General features: G+C 45.1%; 1 protein-coding gene across 1 annotated transcript in view; it reads right to left on the bottom strand.

Moving 5' to 3' along the window:
• Positions 1–1,110: 1,110 nt before the first annotated feature.
• The window catches only part of PLG (plasminogen), a 157,477-nt gene continuing 136,866 nt past the window's right edge, over positions 1,111–21,721 (bottom strand). Inside the window, exons 17-19 of the mRNA XM_082251594.1 lie at positions 17,398–17,504; positions 3,478–3,623; positions 1,111–1,397 (exon numbers count right to left, since the gene is read on the bottom strand). Of these exons, the coding sequence (XP_082107720.1) occupies positions 1,236–1,397; positions 3,478–3,623; positions 17,398–17,504 (415 nt within the window). The 3' untranslated portion in view covers positions 1,111–1,235. The remainder of the gene's footprint in view (positions 1,398–3,477; positions 3,624–17,397; positions 17,505–21,721) is intronic.

The following is a 21,721-nucleotide window of genomic DNA, read 5'->3' as shown; positions in this document are numbered from 1 at the left end:
GTGAAGATAAATATGATGGGTAGGTAGAAATCAGGTGCGCTAACCCAAAAAACATAACACAGCATATAAACATATACGTGAAAGTGGTAGAAACAAAGAGTATCAAAATAAATGCAACAAATTTAAATCAAAAGGTGAGTCAAATAGGATCACCAGTGTGTCTCAAACAAAAGTGTCCAGAAAAATGTGATAAACAGTCCAATTGATGATAAATCCAAAAATTTGTGCTGTGACCCCAATTAAACTCAGGAAGGTGCAAGCCACGTGATAAAAAGGTTCAGCGTCCCACCACCAGCTTAGCTCTTTACCAAACGATGGAAATATAAGGGCATGTAAGCATATCCCTGCTCCGGAGATCATGCAGCTACACAAGGATTCCAAATCACCCAGGTGACACTGATAAACACAGGCAGTATCTGGACTCTTACCGGACAACGCTAAGGTGCAAGCCTGGAACTTATCCTATGAGGGGTCCTGTGTGGAATCACTGTAGGTGGATGGCTGGTAGGATCTCGGGTGTCTATTACCTTATACAGCTCACTATGTCTTTCTTGTCTGGTGATTTGCCTAGGCTAGTGACTTCCTGTTCAGCCCTCTCTCTCTCACATGAGAGAGAGTCCATTGTCCATTGTTTTTAAATGCCATTTCTTGGTTGATGTCTGGTGAGTGTTTTGACCCTCCTCGCTTATCATTGGAGGAGACGTTTAGACATGCTGGATTATCCAGCTGGTTTTGGCTGTTCGTTTTCGCTTGGGCTCACCAGTTGGACTTTATGTTAACAGCGATTTATGCTGCATTTTTGATCACAACCTGGTGGCACATTTCCACTGTTCTGCCTTTTTTATCTGTTTGAGCACTAAATGTATCACTTACTAGTGCTGCACATCTCTTATTTTATATGGTTTTCTGAGGGTTGTATATTCACCTTTGTTTGGGCCAGCTGCTATATACACCAGTTTATCTAGCACTCACTTTATTTTGGATTTTACAGGGCCAGGGATTAACTCTATATAGTATCAAGAACTGTTTTTTTTGCCCTAACTCGAAGGAGAAAATGATCTTTGCCTGGAGATACTTTTTTTAGAAATGATAATGAAAACAAAACATATCTAATAAATTAGATTACTATTCAGTTTATTCCAACTGACAAAAAATGTTATTTATTTTTGTTATTTTTGACATACTTCTCAGTCTCGTTTGTTCATTTATAATAAATCATAAGCACTGTTAATGCATTAATTTGCTTTCATTGTCTGTTCAATCCATGAGATAAAGCGAGACACCCGTACATATACACCTGGCTTCATGGGCTGAGCACAGCCAAGACCCCATGAGGTTACTCCTTGTAAAACATACTTTTCCCCATCAAAGCAAGACAAAGGTCCTCCACTGTCACCCTGGAAGAAAGAAGAAATACTTGAAATTTTCAGTAAACATTTAGATGTAAAAATTGTTTCTATGAAGAGGTGTAACCTCTCTTTTTTGTCATACAGGAGATTCTCCAGTCCGTTCACTTATTGTTCTGGCTTTGGAGGGTTGAGAAGTTGCAGCAACAGAATGCAGAATTCTGGCATTTGGGTGAAACCAAAAGAAACAATGCTGCTGTCTGAGTAGTAGCATGTTTGAAGAAAAAAAAAAATGAGTTTAGTCCACCAAGCAGGGGTTTCTGCTGTTTACCAGGGGCCATTAGAAATGAGGAACACCCCTATGTCTTTGTTTAGGGGTGCAGACCAACATCCTACCATTTGCTGTTACATAAAGCAGGGTAATGATATGATTAGCTTTGAAAAACATGAAGCTCTCTTGGTTATAAATCCAATAGTTGAAAACACGAGAACTACTTGTGTACACCCACTGGTGGCTAGCTTGTGAAGTATCTTTTATGCCGGTTCACACTAACGCGGAACGACTTCGGGGGCGACCTGTGAAGTCGCGTGCACCGTGACTTGCACGGACTTCATATAATGAATGTCTATGCAAGTCGCTCCGATGTCGCCCCGAAGTAGTACAGGAACCTTTTTCTAAGTCGGAGCAACTTGAGTCGCTCCTATTAGAACGGTTCCTGTAGCACACAATGGACCGCGACTTGTCAGGCTGACCAGTCGCTTGACAAGTCGCGGTAGTGTGAATGGGGTCTAAATAATTCTACAGATTGCAAATATTCCCTGTAGGAATTATATGGACTAAAGCTGTTGTACAATTCTTCCAATGATCTTTATTTTAAACCTGTAACATTTTTATGTTCACATGGGTGCTGAATAAAAATGGCACCTATATTGTTTTGGCCAGTAATTAATGCAGTTCTTTTTCAGCAAGCCCAAAGCTATTCAAGTGAATGTCTAACGCTGCTTGAAGTGTTCAGATTAGCACAATGCAACAAAATGCCATGTACACCTTCCCTACCCAATGTTTGGGGGTTGTTTTGCCAGGCACCTACAACTACATATGACAATTTGGGACTTTTTATGGATTATCTGAATAATATTCACTAAACGTGATGATTTTTTATTTCATTTTGTAAGTTATATTTTGAATTTTGTTCATCACATACTGTAAACGTAACACTGACATTATTTTATATATTTATTTAAGTTTTTCTAGGAAGGATAAATTACAGTTGTCATTTTGTATATACATTACATTGCACAAATTACAAGGCATCCAAGGCTGGCCATATGTGGTTCTGTTTTTTTCCTTCAATCAACAGGCTGAATTAAAAAAAAAAAAAAAACTGAACCAGTTCCACACATTAGGGGTGGATGGGAAATGCTCCCCACTGTGCTATTATATTCTGACAGCAGGGGGACTACTACGCTGTAAGAATACACAGATTAGCGCTGCAGCTACTGATTGAGTGGCTTTTATCTGACAGGGCGGTTGAACAGAAGTTGATCGATAGATTGACTTCTGTTCGACTGCAGTGGCCTCACATGGGTTGTTATTCTGCCAGTCCCTGCTGAAACGGCTGAATTTCCTTCCATCTTTTGCTACCTTAAAGTCATTCTAAAGCCCCGGTATTTTTACCTTAATGCATTCCCCCCATTAAGGTAAAAAAAAACACCTCACTAACGCTCCTCCTCTCCCCTTTCCCAAAACATTTACCTGAGCCTGTCAGTGATCCAGCGCTGTCACGGCTTCAGGTCTTCTCTCCCCTCTCTTCCTCTTCTCAAATAGATTTGCGCAGCAGCAGGAGCCATTGGCTCCCGCTGCTGTCAGTCAAATTGTGTGAGCAGAGAGCAGGGGCGAGCTGTATTGTGCATGTCCATGGATGCACTGCAGGTGTGCCCCCATAGCAATCGGCTTGCTATTGGTGCACACTGAGAAGTGGAGGAGCTTGGAACACTGGCAGGGGCCCTCAGAAGAGGAGGTTCAGGGGCGATCTGTGCAAAACCATTGCACAGAGCCAGTAATTATATATATAAAAAAAATGTGGCCATTTTCAATCACTTGACTCGAGCAAAGGTTAGATTATCTTACCTGACAACTGTCAATTCCTCCATGGATGTTGCCAGCACACAGTTCCTTGCTTGTCACTTTGTTATTAAGGTATTCTGGGCTGTTACATACTTTATTTTCAATGACAGGGAAACCGGCTTCTTTAAGCACTCCTGCTTTACCAGTGCCTAGAATAAATTACAAAATTGTTAGCAGACTTACTAAAACAATTTAATCTATACAGGTCCAAAACACCATTTGCTTCAATGGTGCAAACCATCAATAAAGTGGCTACATACAAAAATAGATTTGGCATCCGTCCCAAATTGGTTTAGGAAACACACCATAAGGGCAAAGGAGGGGAAAGAAGGGGACTTTTAGTACTCTATAGTATGGTTGAATATATATATATATATATATATATATATAAACCCGTCTAACACTAGGTCGACACCAATGCATTTTTAGTGCATTTTGCAGTTTGCAGAAAGACACTACTGTCAATTTAACATGGTTTCCTAAGGTACACGTTCACATCATTGCTTTTATCAGCCATTTTTTGTACAGGTTCAGGACATTTTGCATGTTGCAGATTTTATTTGATTGCAGATTGCATTTTGCGTGTGATAGGCTTCAATCGACCCGCACTAAAAAACGCAAGTGTTGCATTTTTGATGCGTTTTTACATGCATTCTGGATTTTTTTTTCTCCACGACAAACTGTAAATAGCTGGTTGTTAAGGAGCGGACCGGAAAGCCGGCCACCCCATCCCTAACAACCGATGAATCGTCAGCTGTCAGTGGTGTTCCCCACTGAGAGCTGAATATAAAAAAATAATTTCCCAGCAATAAAAAAAATAAAATAAAAAAAATCTGCTAAAAAAAACGGTGTGGGGTCCCCCCAAAATCCATACCAGCCGCTTATCCAAGCATATAGCCTGGCAGGCGAGCGATCGCCCCCCCATCTGAACCATACCAGGCCGCATGCCCTTAACATGAGGGGGTGCTTTGGGGCAGGGGGGTCTGCCTCCCCCAAATCATTTTGTCCCCATGTTGATGGGGACAAGGGCCTCTTTTCCACAACCCTGGCCAGTGGTTGCGGGGGTCTGTGGGTGGGGGGTTATCGGACTCTAGAAGCCCCCATTAACAAGGGGGCCCCAAGCCCCTGGTGTGCAGTCACGTTGGAACAAGAAGGGCCAACCCCAAACTGTTCCCACAAAGTTAGGAGCATGAAATTGTCCAAAATGTCTTGGTATGCTGATGCCTTAAGAGTTCCTTTCACTGGAACTAAGGGGGGAAAATAACCCCATTCCATACTCCCCCCTCCACCAAATGATTTGGAGCAGTTCACAAAGCAAGGTCCATAAAGACATGGATGAGCAAGTTTGGGGTGGAGGAACTTGTCTGGCCTGCACAGTCCTGACCTCAACACCTTTGGGATAAATTGGAGTGGAGACTGCAAGCCAGGCCTTCTCGTCCAACATCAGTGCCTGACCTCACAAATGCGCTTCTGGAAGAATGGTTTAACATTCCCATAAAAACACTCTTAAACCTTGTAGACAGCCTTCCCAGAAGAGTTGAAGCTGTTAGGGTGGGCCAACTCAATATTGAACCCAGTGGACTAAGACTGGGGTGCCATTAAAGTTCATGTGCGTGTAAAGGTTGGCGTCCCAATCATTTTTACAATATAGTGTATATAAAGTGTAACCGTGCTATGTGTGACCTTATGAATATCTCCAAAACAAAAATCCCAAATTTGATATAAATACATTTTAAAAATTCAATAATCAAGGCATCAATAATAGTGCATCAGTATATGTGTAAATAGATGGATTAATAAACATACATGTGCAAAAAAAAGTAACAAATATATATACAGTACATGTGACGATTCAAATATCAAATTCATAAAGTTCAAAAAGAACTAAAATAATTCATACAGTCCAAAAAAACAAAAGTTCATATTAAATGTATATGTGCTGTGTTTAAACCAATATCAAGTGCATATAATGCTGTGTTTTAACCAACACCTGCTGCGATGCAATAGAAATGTTCCAAAGTATCATCCAAACTCTTCTGTGATCACACAGCACCATGTGACTGCTCCCTGAGCACACAACGTTAAAAAACAAAATTGTACTAGATTCAAAGGAGGGTAATATCACACTGTTCAAACACACACAAACTCTCCAGCCTGAAAAATCTTCTCCAGCATATTACGGGTTAATCTTCATTGTCTGGTTCCAGCATCATCTCTTATACATGTATAAAAGGGGAAAGAGAAGTAATGCAAAATGGTTTATATTTATTCAATATCCATAAGTAATGCACTGAAATAGGTAAGTGTCAGCCCAACACTAAAGAATCAATGCTTATTCTCTGTGAGCAATGCCGGCTGTGTCTTCGAGCTGCAAACGGACAGGCTGTGCAGGATGACATCACAATTATGTCCACTCGCCGTTCGGAGCTCCAACAGTGGAAGGATCGTAAAGGGTCATTATTAAATAAAACCATGCGTGTGTAAGACAAAGGGGTGGAAGGGGTCAGGAGTGTGGAACACAAAGTGTGGAAGGATTAGGGAGTACACTATGTTTCAGGGTTCAGGAGTGTATTACACACAGGGGTGCAGGGTTCAGGATTGTGTTACACACAGGGTACAGGGTTCAGAAGTACATTACAAACAGAGTGCGGGATTCAGGAGTGGATTACGCATAAAGTTCCGGGGTACATTACACACAGAGTGCAGGGTTCAGGAGTACATTATGCACAAAGTGCCAGATTCAGGATTGTATTAAGCACAGACTGCAGAGTTCAGGATTGCGTTATGCACAGGGTTCAAAGGTGCATTACACATAGAGTGCAGGATTTAGGAGTGAAGGGTTCAGAAGTGCATTATGCATAGAGTTCAGCATTCAGCCCTCTTCCACAGCTCCTTCCCTCTGCATCCCTATCCACATCTCACTTCTAAACCCCTCCTCAACTCTAACTCTGCACCCTCTTACCTCTACACACAACCCCCTCTCCACTGTTCAGTTCCACCCCAACCTTTAAAGCTCCCCTATCTTCTACATGTTTACCTTTCTAAAAAACACCTCTTAGCAGATAGCCCAGTTCTATCACCTCCCTTTTATCCTCGCACACAGTGCACTGGGTGCACACTCATTTGCAGCTCTGCCTCTCCCTCACCAGGCAAGAGATGGGGATCACGGTGCAGCTCACCATGCAATGCCCCCCTCCTGCCCATGAACACACTGCTCTTGGCCAGCTACCCATCACTCGTCTTGGCTCTGAATGTAGGCGTAGGCAGAGTTCTGTAGAAGTTGCAGGAGAGCTGCACTGTCATTTGTAAATACAGGGGTGAGCACATGGTCAGTGTTTGGAGATGGTGGAACTGAGTTCCGCCAAGTTCTGGCTAAAAAGCTCTGGCTAAAAAGAATTCCTGCATGTATAGTGGTGAAAATAATTATTTGATCCCCTGCAGATTTTGTAAGTTTGTCCACTAACAAAGAAATTAAGGGTCTATAATTTTTATCATAGGTGTTTTTTAAATGGTAGAGACAGAAAATCAACCAAAAATCCAGAAAAAACACATCCAAATGTTATAAATTGAGTTTAAGTTCAGTAAAAAAAATAAGTATTTGATCCCCAAGCAAAACATGACTTAGTACTTAGTGGAGAAACCCTTGTTGACAAGTACAGAGGTAAGACATTTATTGTGGTTAGCGACTAGGTTTGCACACATCCCAGGAAGGATTTTTGTCCACTCTTTTTTACAGATCTTCTCTAAATCTTAAAGTGTCTCGGCTGTCACTTGGCATACCTGATGTTTCAGCTCCCTCCATACATTTTCTATAGGATTAGGTCTGGGGACTGGCTAGGCCACTCTGTGACCTTAATGTGCTTCTTCTTCAGCCACTCCTTTGTTGCCTTGGCGGTATGTTTTGGGTCATTGTCATGCTGAAAGACCCATCCATGACCCATCTTCAGTATTCTGGCTGGAGGAAGAAGGTTCCCTTTCAAGATTTTACAATACATGGCCCTGTCCATTGGTCCCTCAATGCGGCAAAGTCGGTCTGCACCTTTAGCAGAGAAACAGCTCTAAAGCAACCTCCGTGCTTGACTGTAGGGATGGTGTTCTTAGAGTCATAGTCAGCATTTTTCTTCCTCCAAACTCGAAGAGTGCCTGTCAGGGTTACCTGATCTGAGGCAGAGATGTTGAGAGGACTCCCCTTGCGGCTAAGTGCTGCACACCCCTGGAGATGGTACAGAAGGTGTGGCGCCCAAAGTGGCATGGGTTACCAGCTGCAGGCAGGTAGGTATATCCAGGAGCAATCCGAGAGCGAACTGGAACCACAGCAGGGTAGGAGTCTTCAAGGGCTCTGGAGCAGGTGGGCTACCTTGTGCCGAAGGCATAGTCTCTGGTAGCGGAGACAGGAACTGGCCAAGGTCTGAGACTGAAGCAGGCAGCGGGAACCATGGTACAAGCCAAGGTCATGCACAGGAGACAACCAGAATAGCCAAGGTCAGTGGAACCCATATGGAAGAAAAATATATTTCCAATATATTTAGGGAAAATTTTTTAGAAATATTTGAATATGGCCAAAATTGTAGCATTTCAAATATATTTCCAATATATTTGGGAAAAATAAATTAAAAATTTTTTTTTAAAATATTTTTCAAATATATTTTTCTTCCATGTGGGAAGAAGCCAAGGTTCAAACCAGGAGCAGGAGTCAGGAACAAGCCGAGGTCACAACAGGAAATCCAAACAGAATACAGGAAGAACAGGAACACAGGGAAGCTGAGAGATAATCCAGCAATGAATCTGAACATATGGCCACCTTTTATAGGCCAGCAGAGGGCTGTCAATTGAGCCAGGCACATCCATTGCTATTACTGGCAATGTTGCCTGTTCTCCTATGGTCATTTCCCTGACAGTGCCCCTCCCCAAGAAGGCACATGTATAGTCATGTCAATGAACATAGAAATGATTCAGACAAGGATTGGAAGAAAGTGCTGTTTTCAGGGCTGTTTCTCTGCTGAAGGTACAGGCTGACTTTGCCTCTTGAGGGGCCAATGGATGGGGCCTTGTATGGTAAAATCTTGTTGCCAAGAGACAGCCAAGAAACCTTACGGATTTAGAGAAGATCTGTAAAGAAGAGTAGACCAAAATCCCTTCTGAGATGTGTGCAAACATGGTCACCAACTACAAGAAACTTCTTACCACTGTGCTTGCCAACAAGGGTTTCTCCACCAAATACAAAGTCATGTTTTGCTATGGGGTTAAATACTTATTTTACTCACTAAACTGCAAACTTAATTTATAGCATTTAGTTTATGTGCTTCTTTTGAATTTTTGGTTTATAATCTGTCTCTATCATTTAAAATACATCTATGATAAAAATTAGAGATAGACCCTTCAATTCTTTGTACGTGGGCAAACTTACAAAATCTGCAGGGGATCAAATAATTATTTTCCCCGCTGTAAATGATGATGTGTAAAGAGTGGGCTGGAAAGGCTTAGAATTTCAAAATAATGACCAAAAAAAAAAAAAAATAGCCCAATTCTGTAGGGCCGGCATACATGCAAACGGTCGGCATGCAGGGGTTAAAAAAAAAAACCCAACTTTTCATATAAATATTCAGCTGCTGTCATTTTATAAAATGGTCTAAAGTTAAATGCAATAGGGCAACAGGGAGACATTCTATGCTGTCCTTGTACAGAATGCCTACAGAAATGTAATTTCCTACTTGTGTGATTGGATCACTGGTTTTCTCAGACATCTGCACTAAGATACAAGAAACATTTAAGTGTTTCCTGCAACAGGATTTCCATTTTGTGTGAGATACTCGCTAAGAGTTCATTCTAAAGGAATAGATGCGCTACAGATTATTCATTAGAACACCGAAAGTGCTCCAGGTGAGTATAATGGACTAGAACCTCCCCGTTCAGGAATCACTTTGGAATTGAGATGGTGGAACAAACAGCTATTTCTTCAGAACAGTAGAAATCTGCTACAAAGTTTATTCAAATTCTTGTGATCTACACTGATAACTCACAGGGGAATGTTTTTCCTCAATAAAAGCGGAGTTACTGATTATCAGTTCAATTGATTCACAGTTTAGTATCCCCATGCAGATGCACTGCTATACCTGCTCTTGTTTGAGAAATGTGAATGTTCTATAGCAGGGGTCAGGAACCTTTTTGGCTGAGAGAGCCATGAACACCATATATTTTCAAATGTAATTCTGTGAGAGCCATACACTATATTTCAGGGGTCGGGAACCTTTATTTAATCAGCCCTATTTCGGACACTTTTTTGTTTACAAGTTAAAATCAGTATTTTTTCCTAGAAAACTACTTAGATTATAAACATTATATATATTTTTTTAGCAAAGACTCTGGAGAATAAAATGTCGGTAATTGCAATATTTTTTGTCACTGCATTTAAAAAATACTTAACAGTAAAGTTAGCCCATTTTTTGGGGATTTTTTCAGATGCTTCAGTTGGTTTATCCTTTCAAGGAAAGAAGAAAGCTGTCTTCTATTGCAATGAACCCTTTTCAAAATTTTTTTATGTGGAGATTGGGTCATTTAAAAAAAAGACAGTACTCAGTACAGGTTTACTTTATCCATAGCATTTTTTTTGCATACTGTGAAAGATGATGTCACGCCGAGTAAATAGATACCCAACATGTTACGGTTTAAAATTGCGCACACCCGTGGGATGGCGACAAACTACGGTTAATAGAGATCTCAATAGGCAATGCTTTACATTTTTTTAACGGTTACCAGTTTAGAGTTAGAGTGTAGCTCTTTTTTTTAAATTATTGCTCACGCTCTGGCGATCGCGGCCATACCTCACATGTGTGGTTTAAACAGCGATTTCATTCGCGGCTCGACTTCCGTATACGTTTTTTTTCGTGCGTGAGCTAACGGTGACGGGTGCCGCTAAAATTTTTTTTTTTTTCCTATTTAACGGAAAATTTATATCAATACTTACCGTAATTTTCCTTTCCTGATAGAACTCCATGGCAGCACACGTATGGGTAGGCTCCGCCTCCTCTCCTACCCTATAGGACCCCACTCCCATAAATTTTTGCTCCAAGCCAGGAGCCGTGTTCCATATATAGACTACTCCAGCAGATGGGAGGGAACTCCTGCTGCCATGGAGTTCTATCAGGAAAGGAAAATTACGGTAAGTATTGATATAAATTTTCCGTTTTCCTGACAGACTCCATGGCAGCACACGTATGGGAAATAACTAGCCATACACACCCGGGTGGGCAACTGCTGGTCAAACAGAAATAGGTTTAATTTGCACCGTCAACAGACAAAATCTTTAAACCAAAATCAACTGAGGATAAAGAAGCAGGTTCAACACAATAGTGTGACATGAAAGTGTTAATTGAGGACCATGAGGCCGCTCTGCAAATGACATCTGGTGCAACATGAAGGGAAGCCGCCCAAGACGTAGAAATCCCTCTGGTGGAATGAGCCGTCACCACTTCCGGAGGAGCCAGTCCCTTGGCTCTATATGCCCACTGGATGGTCTGAACTATCCAGCTAGAAATTGTTCTGGAAGAAGCCCTCTTGCCTCTGTTCTTTCCATAAAAGAGAACAAATAGATAGTCTGACTTGCGAAAGGAAGCTGTGAACTTCAAGTATGTTTGAAGGACTTCGCCCACATCCAACGGATGGGTACTCTGGTCATCTTGAGACTTGAATGTAGGTAAAACAATCTCTTGGTTGACATGAAAAACTGAATTTACCTTCGGATTGGACCCTAGCATAGGGACCAGGACAACCCGATCAGGAAAAAATGTCAGAAAAGGTTCTTTGCAACCTAGATCACTAATTTCAGAGACACGTTTAGCCGATGTGATGGCTACTAAAAAGGCCGTCTTCATAGACAGATTCTTAAGGAAGAAGGAATCTCCATGTTCCAAAACTGTTGTTGAGAGAAACTCAAGGACTAGTGGAAGGTCCCATTTGGGGAACCTGGGTTTCCTGGGAGGTCTCATTCTTGACGCACCTCTGAAAAACTGCCGGACCAGAGGATGTTTTGCCCATGAGGTCCCTGTGAAGGCAGAGATTGCTGAGATCTGTACTCTGAGAGAGCCAACAGCCAGAGATAGGTCTAAGCCTGTCTGGAGGAACCCCAGAATGTGATGGATCTTAGGATTAGTGATGAAATCGGACTCATTAGACATGTAATCCTCAAACTTAGACCAGATCCTCTCGTAGACTTTGTTGGTGCCCGGTCTCCTGGCACTCATCATTGTGGACATTGCCGCACTTGGACAGCCAAGAGCTTTTAGTCTTTCCCTCTCAAGGACCATGCCATGAGATGTAACTGCGCTGGGCATGGATGCAGCACTGGACCCTGAGATAGAAGGTCCGACCTGAATGGCAGGGGAACAGGATCCCGAAAGCTCAGTTGGAGCAGCAGAGGAAACCAGGGCCTCCTTGGCCAAAACGGAAGAATTGCTATGATTTCTACCCTCTCTCTCCTGAGTCTCTGCAGGAACTTGAATATCACTGGGACCGGGGGAAAAGCATATGCTTTGTGGAACTTCCAGTGGTCCGTCAGAGCATCTACCCCGTAGGCTTGGGGGTAACGCCATCTCGAGTAGAATTTCGTCAGTTTGGCATTGTTTGGAGAGGCAAACAGGTCTACTTCCGGAAGAATCCCCAGAGAGATGACCCACTTGAAGGTTTCTGGATGAAGAGACCATTCGTTGTTGTCTAGATTGGTTCTTGACAGAAAATCTGCCTGAACGTTCTGGACTCCTGGAAGATAAGCAGCTGATAGATTGGCAAGATTCCGTTGGGCCCATGCCATGATCGGTTTCACTTCTTCCAGAAGGGAGGAACTGCGGGTGCCCCCTTGCCTCTTGATATATGCGACTGCCGTCGTATTGTCTAGCCGTAGAAGGACCGAGGACCCTTTCACCAAGTGACGGAAAGCCATGATGGCACGAAAAGCTGCCCGAAGCTCCAGGACATTTGAGACCAACCCGAGGGTGGGAAAGTCCCACCTGCCCTGGGCCACCTCTGACAGGCAGTGCGCACCCCAGCCCGTCTGGCTGGCATCCGATGTCACAACGATCCAAGGAACGGGAACGATCGAATGACAATTCAGGAGATTTTCCCGTTGTAGCCACCAAGACAGACTCGCCCTCATAGAGGATGTTATCCGTACAGGAGTGTCTGGATTCCCAGAGCTCCATTGGCGGAGGAAACCGATTTGAAAGGGCCTCATCCTCCACTGTGCCCACTTGACCATGGGGGCCGTGGAGACCATGGTCCCTATTATTTTCAGACACTGTGATGCCCGAAGATAAGGAGTTGACATTGCCGGTTGTATTCTGCTGCGGATCACCGGAATCTTCTCCACTGGAAGAGAGATGGTGCCTCTGGAGGTGTTGAAGAGTGCCCCCAGGAAGATCAAGGATTTTGACGGATCCAGATGGCTTTTCTCCAGATTCAAGAGCCACCCGAATTCTTGAAGGGTGGAGATTACCTGAGATCTGTGTTGCAGAATCTGTGCTTGGTCTTGAGAAAGAAGAAGCAGATCGTCTAAGTAGTGAAACAGTCGGATCCCTTTCGATCTGATCAGAGCTACAATAGCCAGTAAGACCTTTGAAAAGACTCGAGGTGAGGTGGTAAGCCCGAAAGGGAGACAGGTAAACTGGAGATGCACTTGACCCACGGCAAAGCGAAGAAACTTTTGTAGTTCTGCTGCCACTGGGACATGGAAATAGGCATCTTTTAGATCTATGGAGATCATCCAATCTTCTGGTTGCACCACTTGGCGGATAGTGAAGAGTGTCTCCATCCTGAACCTCTCTTTCTTTATGAAAGAGTTCAGATGAGTCAGGTCTATGACCGGTCTCCAAGAACCGTTTTTCTTTAGCACCATGAATAGAGGTGAATAAAGGCCTTGAAACCTTTCTTCGGCCGGAACTGGGATGACAGCACCTTGAGAGATCAGGGAATCTACGTATGACAGAAGAATTGACTTCTTTTCTTCCACGCGAGGTAGAGCCGTAGGGATGAACCGCAGAATTGGAGTTTCTTTGAAAGACCAAACGTGACCATGAGACACAGTCTTGACGGTCCACTGGTCCGTAATCGAGGCTGCCCAAACGTGCGCAAACTGACGTAGACGAGCGCCTACTCGCAACGCTTGAGCAGGCCTGATATCAAAAAGACTTTGTGGTCTCCCGACCACTAGAAGGTGTTCCCTTGTTGAACTTCTGACCTGTAGGTTGAGATCTTTTCCAATTCTTTCTGAACTCACGTCCAGGCCTGTAAGATCGAGCTTCTCTGGATCGATCCGAACTTGGTTTGTGCTGAAATCTTCTGCGGTCAAACAAACGGCGATCCTGAGGGAGGAAACCTGATTTACCACCAGTGGCACGGGTAATGGCACTGTCCAGCTTGTTGCCAAAAAGGAACGCACCCTCAAACGGAATCCTGCACCAGGCTTGTTTGGAAGCAGGATCGGCCAGCCAGGGACGTAACCATAAAGCACGTTTGGCCGTGACAGAAGAGAGCATGACCCGCGCCACCAGGCGAATGATATCAATGGAAGCCTCTCCCAAAAAGGCCGTTGCTAACCTTAGTTCATACACAGCCGAGCTTCTGGCTGCTTCTTCTGAGACACCTTTCAGTGTGGTCTCCACGTTATCTACCCAAGCCTCCATAGCTTTGGATGTGGCTGCAAGGGCTAGGGCTGGCTTGCAGGTCATACCAGCTAACAGATAGATCTTTTTGAGATCCGTATCAATTCGTCTATCCAGACCATCTTTAAATGAGACGGAATCTTCCAAAGGTAGGGTAACGTGTTTGACTAGCCTCATCAAGGCTGCGTCTATTGTAGGTGCAGAATCAAGATGCTTCACTTTGTCGGTCTTAAAAGGATATAACCTGGAAAATTTGGACGATAAGGAATTCTTTCTTTCAACTCCATGCCATTCGTCTGTAATGATTTCCCCCAGCTCATTCAGAAAAGGGAAATGATCCCGTTCTTTCTTGAGATGTTTAAAGTATTTCTTCTGTTTTGCTGGGGAGTCTGCTGGCTCTTCCTATTTTAACGCCTCTTTTACCGCTCTTACTAGCGGAGAGATCATGGCAAAATCAAAACCTGAACTTTGGTCTTCTAGGTCATCCTCACTTTCAGAGGAATCCGAGAAGCGACTCGGCTGGGAAGTGCCTGGCTCTACGTCTTCCCTCTGAGGGAGAACTGGAGTATCAGTTGTATGCCCAGACAGCCGGTTGGAATCCCAATCCCTTAAGGATTCTTGCACGATCCGCCTGACCAGGGTTTCCACTGGTGGATCTGGGACTTGTTTTTCCTTGATTGCCCGAGAATAGCAGGCATCACACAAGGATCTATCCTCAGGGACTACAGCCCTACAACCCCAGCAAGATTTGTGTGCGGGGCGGTCAGCATGTCGGGAAGACCGGGTTGGACAATCATCATGGCGCCTAGACCTAGATCTGGATCTATGGTGCCTGGATTTGGATGATGCATGGTGATGGCCTGAAGGTGATCTATCCTTTGATCCCGATGCAGGACGTTGGTCAGACCTAAAAGGGCTGAAAACAAAGGAAAGAAAAGCTCAGGCTACAGTAAGCCAGCTGGCAGACAAGCGAGAGTTAAAAGCTAAAGCTCACCTGTTGCGCAGGGACTGGCCACCGGGGGGCGGTGAGGCATCCATTGCAAATCACAGCGAGATAACCTGCAATAGGAAGGATGTAAGAACTCAATCTTACCTTCCCATAGCCGCCTTTCCCCTCCCCCATTCAAGCAGGACTGACCCAGCACAGGACTTACCAAACACAGGCAGAGACACAGCGTGGGGAGGCCGCCGCAAAAGCCCACAGACATCCCAAGAATGACAGCTCCATCAGCTGTTTAAATTTCCCGGGAGCCGTAAAGCCACGCCCCCCCCGACGCCACCGCGTCATGGAGGACCGGAAGTGGCGTGCGCACAAGCGCAGACCACTTAGGAACCAAGCCTCGCAATGAACACCCAACTGGGAATCAGGAGGCAGGGGGAGGAGCCGAGAGCGACGGCCTGGAACGCAGGAGCGCTCCAGCCGCCATACTAACCAGGAAGCAAAACGATATAAAGTATAAAGTAAGCAATACATTACCACCAATACCGACAGAAGGACCTGGAACGCTCCTCAACCGGAGACTAGCGTGTGCGTCAGGGCATAAGGGCCTCCCGCTAGTAGCAAGGACGTTTGGCCAAGCGATGCAGCCCACCTCTCATTCAGGATTTATGGCATCTTCCGGCATCATTTCAAATTGCCCGGGTCCACCCAGTAGTACTGAGATTGCTGGACTAAGGTAGAAAGGCATCATCCAGGAAAGCCACACGCCACCAGGTATGTAAGAAAACGCATCCTATAAGGTAAGACTTCTCTTGCGGAAGGAGGACAAAAAAGGAACACGGCTCCTGGCTTGGAGCAAAAATTTATGGGAGTGGGGTCCTATAGGGTAGGAGAGGAGGCGGAGCCTACCCATACGTGTGCTGCCATGGAGTCTGTCAGGAAATTATTTTTTTTTTTTACTTTATTACAGGTTTTAAAAAAAAAAAAAAAAAATCTGATCACTTTTATTGCTGTCACAAGCAATGTAAACATCCCTTGTGACACCAATATGTAGTGACAGGTACTCTTTATGGAGGGATAGAGGGTCTAAAAGACCCTAGACCCCTCCATTACACTTTTATATATGCAAAATGCCGAAAACGGCATTTTTGCATACAGCCATTTTTTAAATCTGCCGCCTTTTGCAGCAGAGTAACCCGGAAGTGACGTCATGGACGCCGCCTCCGGGTTACGCCATCGGAGACCCGATCAAAGCCATTTCCGGCTTTGATCGAGACTCCATCCAGCCGGCGGATGCGCCAGCTGGGTGCTCGGGTCTCCCGTTGGGACGGGAGGCCCGTTCAAAGTCACGGAAGGCGGCGCTCAACCGGGTAACGATCGAGCGGCTCCTGAGCCGCATCGGTCATCACTGACGGAAAGCCAACCGTCGGCTGTAAACCACGGTACCGGGATGGTGCCTCTAGCTAGAGGCATCATCCCGGTATAACACCGCAAAGTCTGCCGACGTAGATCTACGTTACTTTGCGGTAAGTGGTTAATAATCATATTTATGGGCCGCAGCTATACAGTGAGTAGATGGAACCGTGCGAAAGTGCCTGGAGTCCGGTCGGGAATAGAGCAGAGCAGGCAGGTATGCAATGAGGCTGGAGTGGTGAAGCGCCTGCAGGCCTGCGAGTGATGGAGGTGAGTATAGGCCCTGAGAAAATGGCGGCCGGCTGCTGAAGGCCTCAGATGTGAGAGGCAGCTCCCATGGGTCCCTGGGTGTCAGAGGGGAAGGAGATTGTGTCTGTCAGGGCACAGGGAGCGGATGGCAGTTCTCCTTACTGGGCGGTGATTGCCAAGGCCCTCAGATGCACAGCATATGAGCCAGCGGCGGTACCACGAGTAGGTCGCGGGGTCCGTAGTGCGGCAAAACAATCACCCAGAGACGAACTGAGGGTAGCGGTGGGTAGCCCACAAAGTGTACGGTCGATGGGTGCAGAAATCTCCTTGGCACCGGGCAGAGCTACACGGATGGCACTGGATTGAGTGGTAGACGAGGCGGGCTCACGTCCGGACACGCCCCCCTTTATTAAAGATTTGTCTGCGAGCCAGATGCAGCCATCAAAAGAGCCACATCTGGTTCGCGAGCCATAGGTTCCCTACCCCTGTTCTATAGACATAGTATACAGTACATTGTTGTCATGGTAATCCTAGGTATGCATTCATTTAACCTGGATAGGGTAGGATGTTAGAGCAAAACAGTAATGTTGTATGTTTATATGTGATCGCAGTAAAATGGGTAATAAAACATCATTGAGATTTAAAAGGCTAATCATATAGCGGTCTCACCTTGTGTCTCGCCCCATCCTGTTACATAACATTCAGACTTAGCGGGCACCACATAATTTTCAGGTGGTAGGCAAGCGGGGAGAACTTCATCTGTGATTAAAGCTGGGCTATAAAAGAAACACATCAGCTATTTTATCTACCAATTGAAAGTTTATAAGAATAATCTAATCCTAGCATTACTCATAGATATAGGCTAATCAAAACAGCTATTTAAGATTTAACACTGATCAGTTCAATTCACGCAAGGTTGAGATTCTTTTGGCATTTGGCATTTCTTTCATCTCCCTAATGGGTTGAAGAAAAATAAAGCTGAACGAATGCCGTACCAACACAAGGGAAGCTTATTCATGCTATTATATTGTGAAAGTGGGATTCCCCCTTGCCAGAATATACTGATCAATGCTCGCAGCCATTGGCTGCAAGCACTGATCACATACAAAATGGTTAGACTGGCTTCTGTTGGACAGACTGCTGTACAGTACAAACGAATGGAGTGTTAGTAGGAATCAGTCGATTTTTGGACACTCTGTACCAAGCCTTAGCAAAGGAAGTGTCTGTCAGCTCTATCATTCTTGATGACTTCCCTTTAACGTGTAAATGGACTGCTACCTGTGTATGTCTGTACATGCAGCAACACACACACTCATATAAACACTCACCAGCCACTTTATTAGGTACACCTTGCTAGTACCGGGTTGGACCCCCTTTTGCCTTCAAAACTGCCTTAATTCTTTGTGGCGTATATTCAACAAGGTGTTGGAAACATTCCTCAGAGATTTTGGTCCATATTGAAAAAAAAGCATCACGCAGTTGATGCAGATATGTCAGCTGCACATTAATAATGCAAATTCCCCATTCCACCACATCCCAAAGGTGCTCTATTGCAATGAGATCTGGTGACTGTGGAGGCCATTGGAGTACAGTGAACTCATTGCCATGTTCAGGAAACCAGTGGTGACATGATTTGAGCTTTGTGACATGGTGCATTATCCTGCTGGAAGGAACCTTTAGAAGATGGGAACACTGTAGTGTCATGGTCAGCAGTAATACTCAGGTAGGCTGTGGTGTTTAACCACTTTCAGAACGGAGGATTTGGCTGCTCAATGACCAGGCCCTATTTTGCGATTCGGCACTGCATGACTTTAATGGACAATTGCGCGGTCGTGCGACGCTGTATCCAAACTAAATTGACATCCTTTTTTTCCCACAAATAGAGTTTTTTTTGGTGGTATTTGATCACCTGTGTGATTTTATTTTTTTGCGCTATAAACAAATAAAGAGCGACAATTTTGAAAAAAACACAACATTTTTCACATTCTGCTACTGTATATGAAATTCTCTCAAAAAAAATCTAAATTTTTTAACATTTTAGGCCAATTATTTTTCTGCTACATATTTTTGGTAAAAAAAATCGCATTAAGCGTATTTTGATTGGTTTGAGCAAAAGTTATTGTGTTTACTAACTACAGGAAAAGATTTATGTCATTTTTATTGTTTTTTTTTTTTTACTAGTAATGGCGGCTATCTGCGATTTTTAGCGGGACTGCGACATTGCAGCAGACAGATTGGACCCCTAACTGACATTTTTGACACTTTTGGGGGTACCAGTGACATTACTACAGTAATCAGTGCTAAAAATATGCACTGTTACTGTAAAAATGACACTGGCAGGGAAGCGGTTAACAGTACTGGTGATCAAAGGGGTAAATGTGTCCCTAGGGGCGTGATTCCAACTGTGGGGGGGGCGTGGCTTGTGAAGTCATCACAGAGACATGCGATCCTATATAGCAGGATCACATGACATCTGTGATAACTTCAGGGAGAAGTACGGACGGCTGTGTTTACATCAGCCGTCCAACCTTCTCTGTCAGCGGCGGGAGATCGCGAGAGGCCGGCGGCCATCAGAGATACCTGCCACACCCACTAGCTTTCCCGCGATCACCACTAGCTCCTCCCAGGCGAGCGCCGTACATGTACGGGCTTTTGCCTGGGAGCGCCAGCCTGCCGCAGTACATCTGTGGCGGCTGGGGCTAAAGTGGTTAAACGATGCTCAATTGGTACTAAGGGGCCCAAAGTGAGCCAAGAAAATATCCCCCACACCATTACACCACCACCAGCCTGAACCCTCGGTACAAGGCAGGATAAATCCATGCTTTGATGTTGTTTATGCCAAATTCTGAACCGCCCATCTGAATCTCACAGCTGAAAATCGAGACTCATCAGACCAGGCAATATTTTTCCACTCTTTGGTAAGTCTGTGTGAATTGTAGCCTCAGTTTCCTGTTCTTAGCTGACAGCACTGGCACCCAGTGTGGTCTTCTGCTGCTGTAGCCCATCTTCTTCAAGGTGCGATATGTTATGCATTCAGAGATAATAATCTGCATACCTCCATTGTAACAAGTGGCTATTTGAGTTAACCTCTTGCCGACTACCTAACGACGATTTACGTTGGCAGTCAGCCCCTCACAGGCAAAGTGACGTAGTACTACGTCGCTAGCCTGTAAGGCTCTAGGGAGCGAGCGCGCGCCGCTGGAGGTGCGCTCCCGCTCACTCACGACCCCCCCCCCCCGGGTGTGAGCAGCGGACCCGATGTCCGCCAGTCCCTCGTGATCGTCGGTTTTACCTGGAGAAAGGCAGACGGCTAATGTAAACAAAGCCGCCTGTCATTCTCTCCTGTGTAACAGCAGAGATCATACGATCCTGCTATGTAGGACCGTAGATTTCTGCTGTTACATGAAAAGCCGCATCCAATCACACAATTGGACCCTCCATTCTCTTCTATGAAGGAGCGAGTGTAATCTTTAATCCAATCCGGTCCACTAAAAACAAATGGAATGATGCATTGGATCAGATTGCAGTTGGGTGTAAGCAACGCATGGGCTCTGTCCCAATCTGCTTAGCGGGGATCAGCTCACAGATCCCCTGCTGAGCAAAGTGGAGTACACTCCCCCCCCCCCCCCATGTGCCGTCTGTTCTGTCCCTATGCTCTGACTCCATGCAGCTTCTCTAACTGCCCCATCTCTCTTTTTCCCTTGCTCTCTCTCTCCTTCTCTGTCCTCTTCTATTCCCCATGTGTTCACTCTAGAGAGGGTCCCTATGTACATGCAGTGGGCTGTATAATAAAACTGCACACAGTCAGTGAAAGTTAATCCCAATCCCCCAATCCTAAATTAGTGGTAACAGCAGTGAAAGTTAGCCCCCCCATCCCCCACTCCTACAGCCAATGACAACGAATGTTAACCCTTTCCTCAATCGCAGCCATTGTGATCACTTACAGTGCATGGTCACCGACTCCTGTGCCCCTCTCTCCTGGCCAGGACTTTGTTTTATACTGGGGGGAGAGAGATAACTCCTCCCACATGGGATTTTTTTTCTTAGAGAACAGGTGTAGGGACTCAACAACGCCCCCATTCCACCACTCGCCATAAACATCACCACCATCCCCTCCCTACGGAGAGACAGCATGCCGCATCAAATGGTAGGTGTGGCCAAACTGCCTTAACTGTGGGGGAGGATCTTAATGGGGCGTTGTTAAATACCATGAGTGCATTGTGCACAGGGTGCAGGGTTAAGGAGCGTGCTACATACAGAATGCAGAGTTCAGAAGTGCCCTAACTACAGAGTGCAGTGTTCACTAGTGCAGCACCCACAAAGTGCAGTGTTCATGAGTGATCTATGTACAGAGTTGTGAATTGTGCTACGTACAGAGTGCAGGGTTCAGAAGCGCATTAAATATGGAGTGCAGGGCTTGTGAAGTGTGCTACGCATAGAGTGCATGGTTCAAGGGTGCACTAGATATAGAGCGCAGGGTTCAGGAGTGCACCATGTACAGAGTGCAGAGTTCAGACATGTGCTATGCACAGAGTTTAGGAGTGCATTACGTACAGAGTGCAGAGTTCAAAATTGTGGTACGTACAGGGTTTAGGGTTGAGGATTGCACTACATATAGAGGGGTGCAGGGTTCAGCAGTGTGTTACATTCAGAGTGCAGGGTTGAGGATTGCACTACGTACAGAGTCCAGGAGTGCATATCTTACAGGCCAGTTTACAACCCCCTTTTCCCCCAGTACAGCGCTCTCTCTCCAAATTTCTCCCCAAGAAAAAGCTACCCTCTCCTTCCAGTATAGAGCGCTCTTCCCATTCGAGTACAAAGCTTTCTTCTCCTCCCCTTCTAGTACAGATCTCTCTTTTCCTCCCTGTCCAGTACAGAGCTATCCTTCAGCTCTCCTCTCCCCCTCAGAAGAGAATCTACCACTTACAGTGGGAGGTCAGGCTGCTGGTTTGGGCTTCTGGAGATGTTGCGGGTGTGATACTAGAGCACCTGT

This window comes from Pelophylax lessonae (assembly GCF_965119305.1).
Source record: "Pelophylax lessonae genome assembly, chromosome: 3".
NCBI lineage: Eukaryota > Metazoa > Chordata > Amphibia > Anura > Ranidae > Pelophylax > Pelophylax lessonae.
Note: the sequence above shows the minus strand (reverse complement) of the source record. Positions and strands in the feature narration are given on the sequence as shown.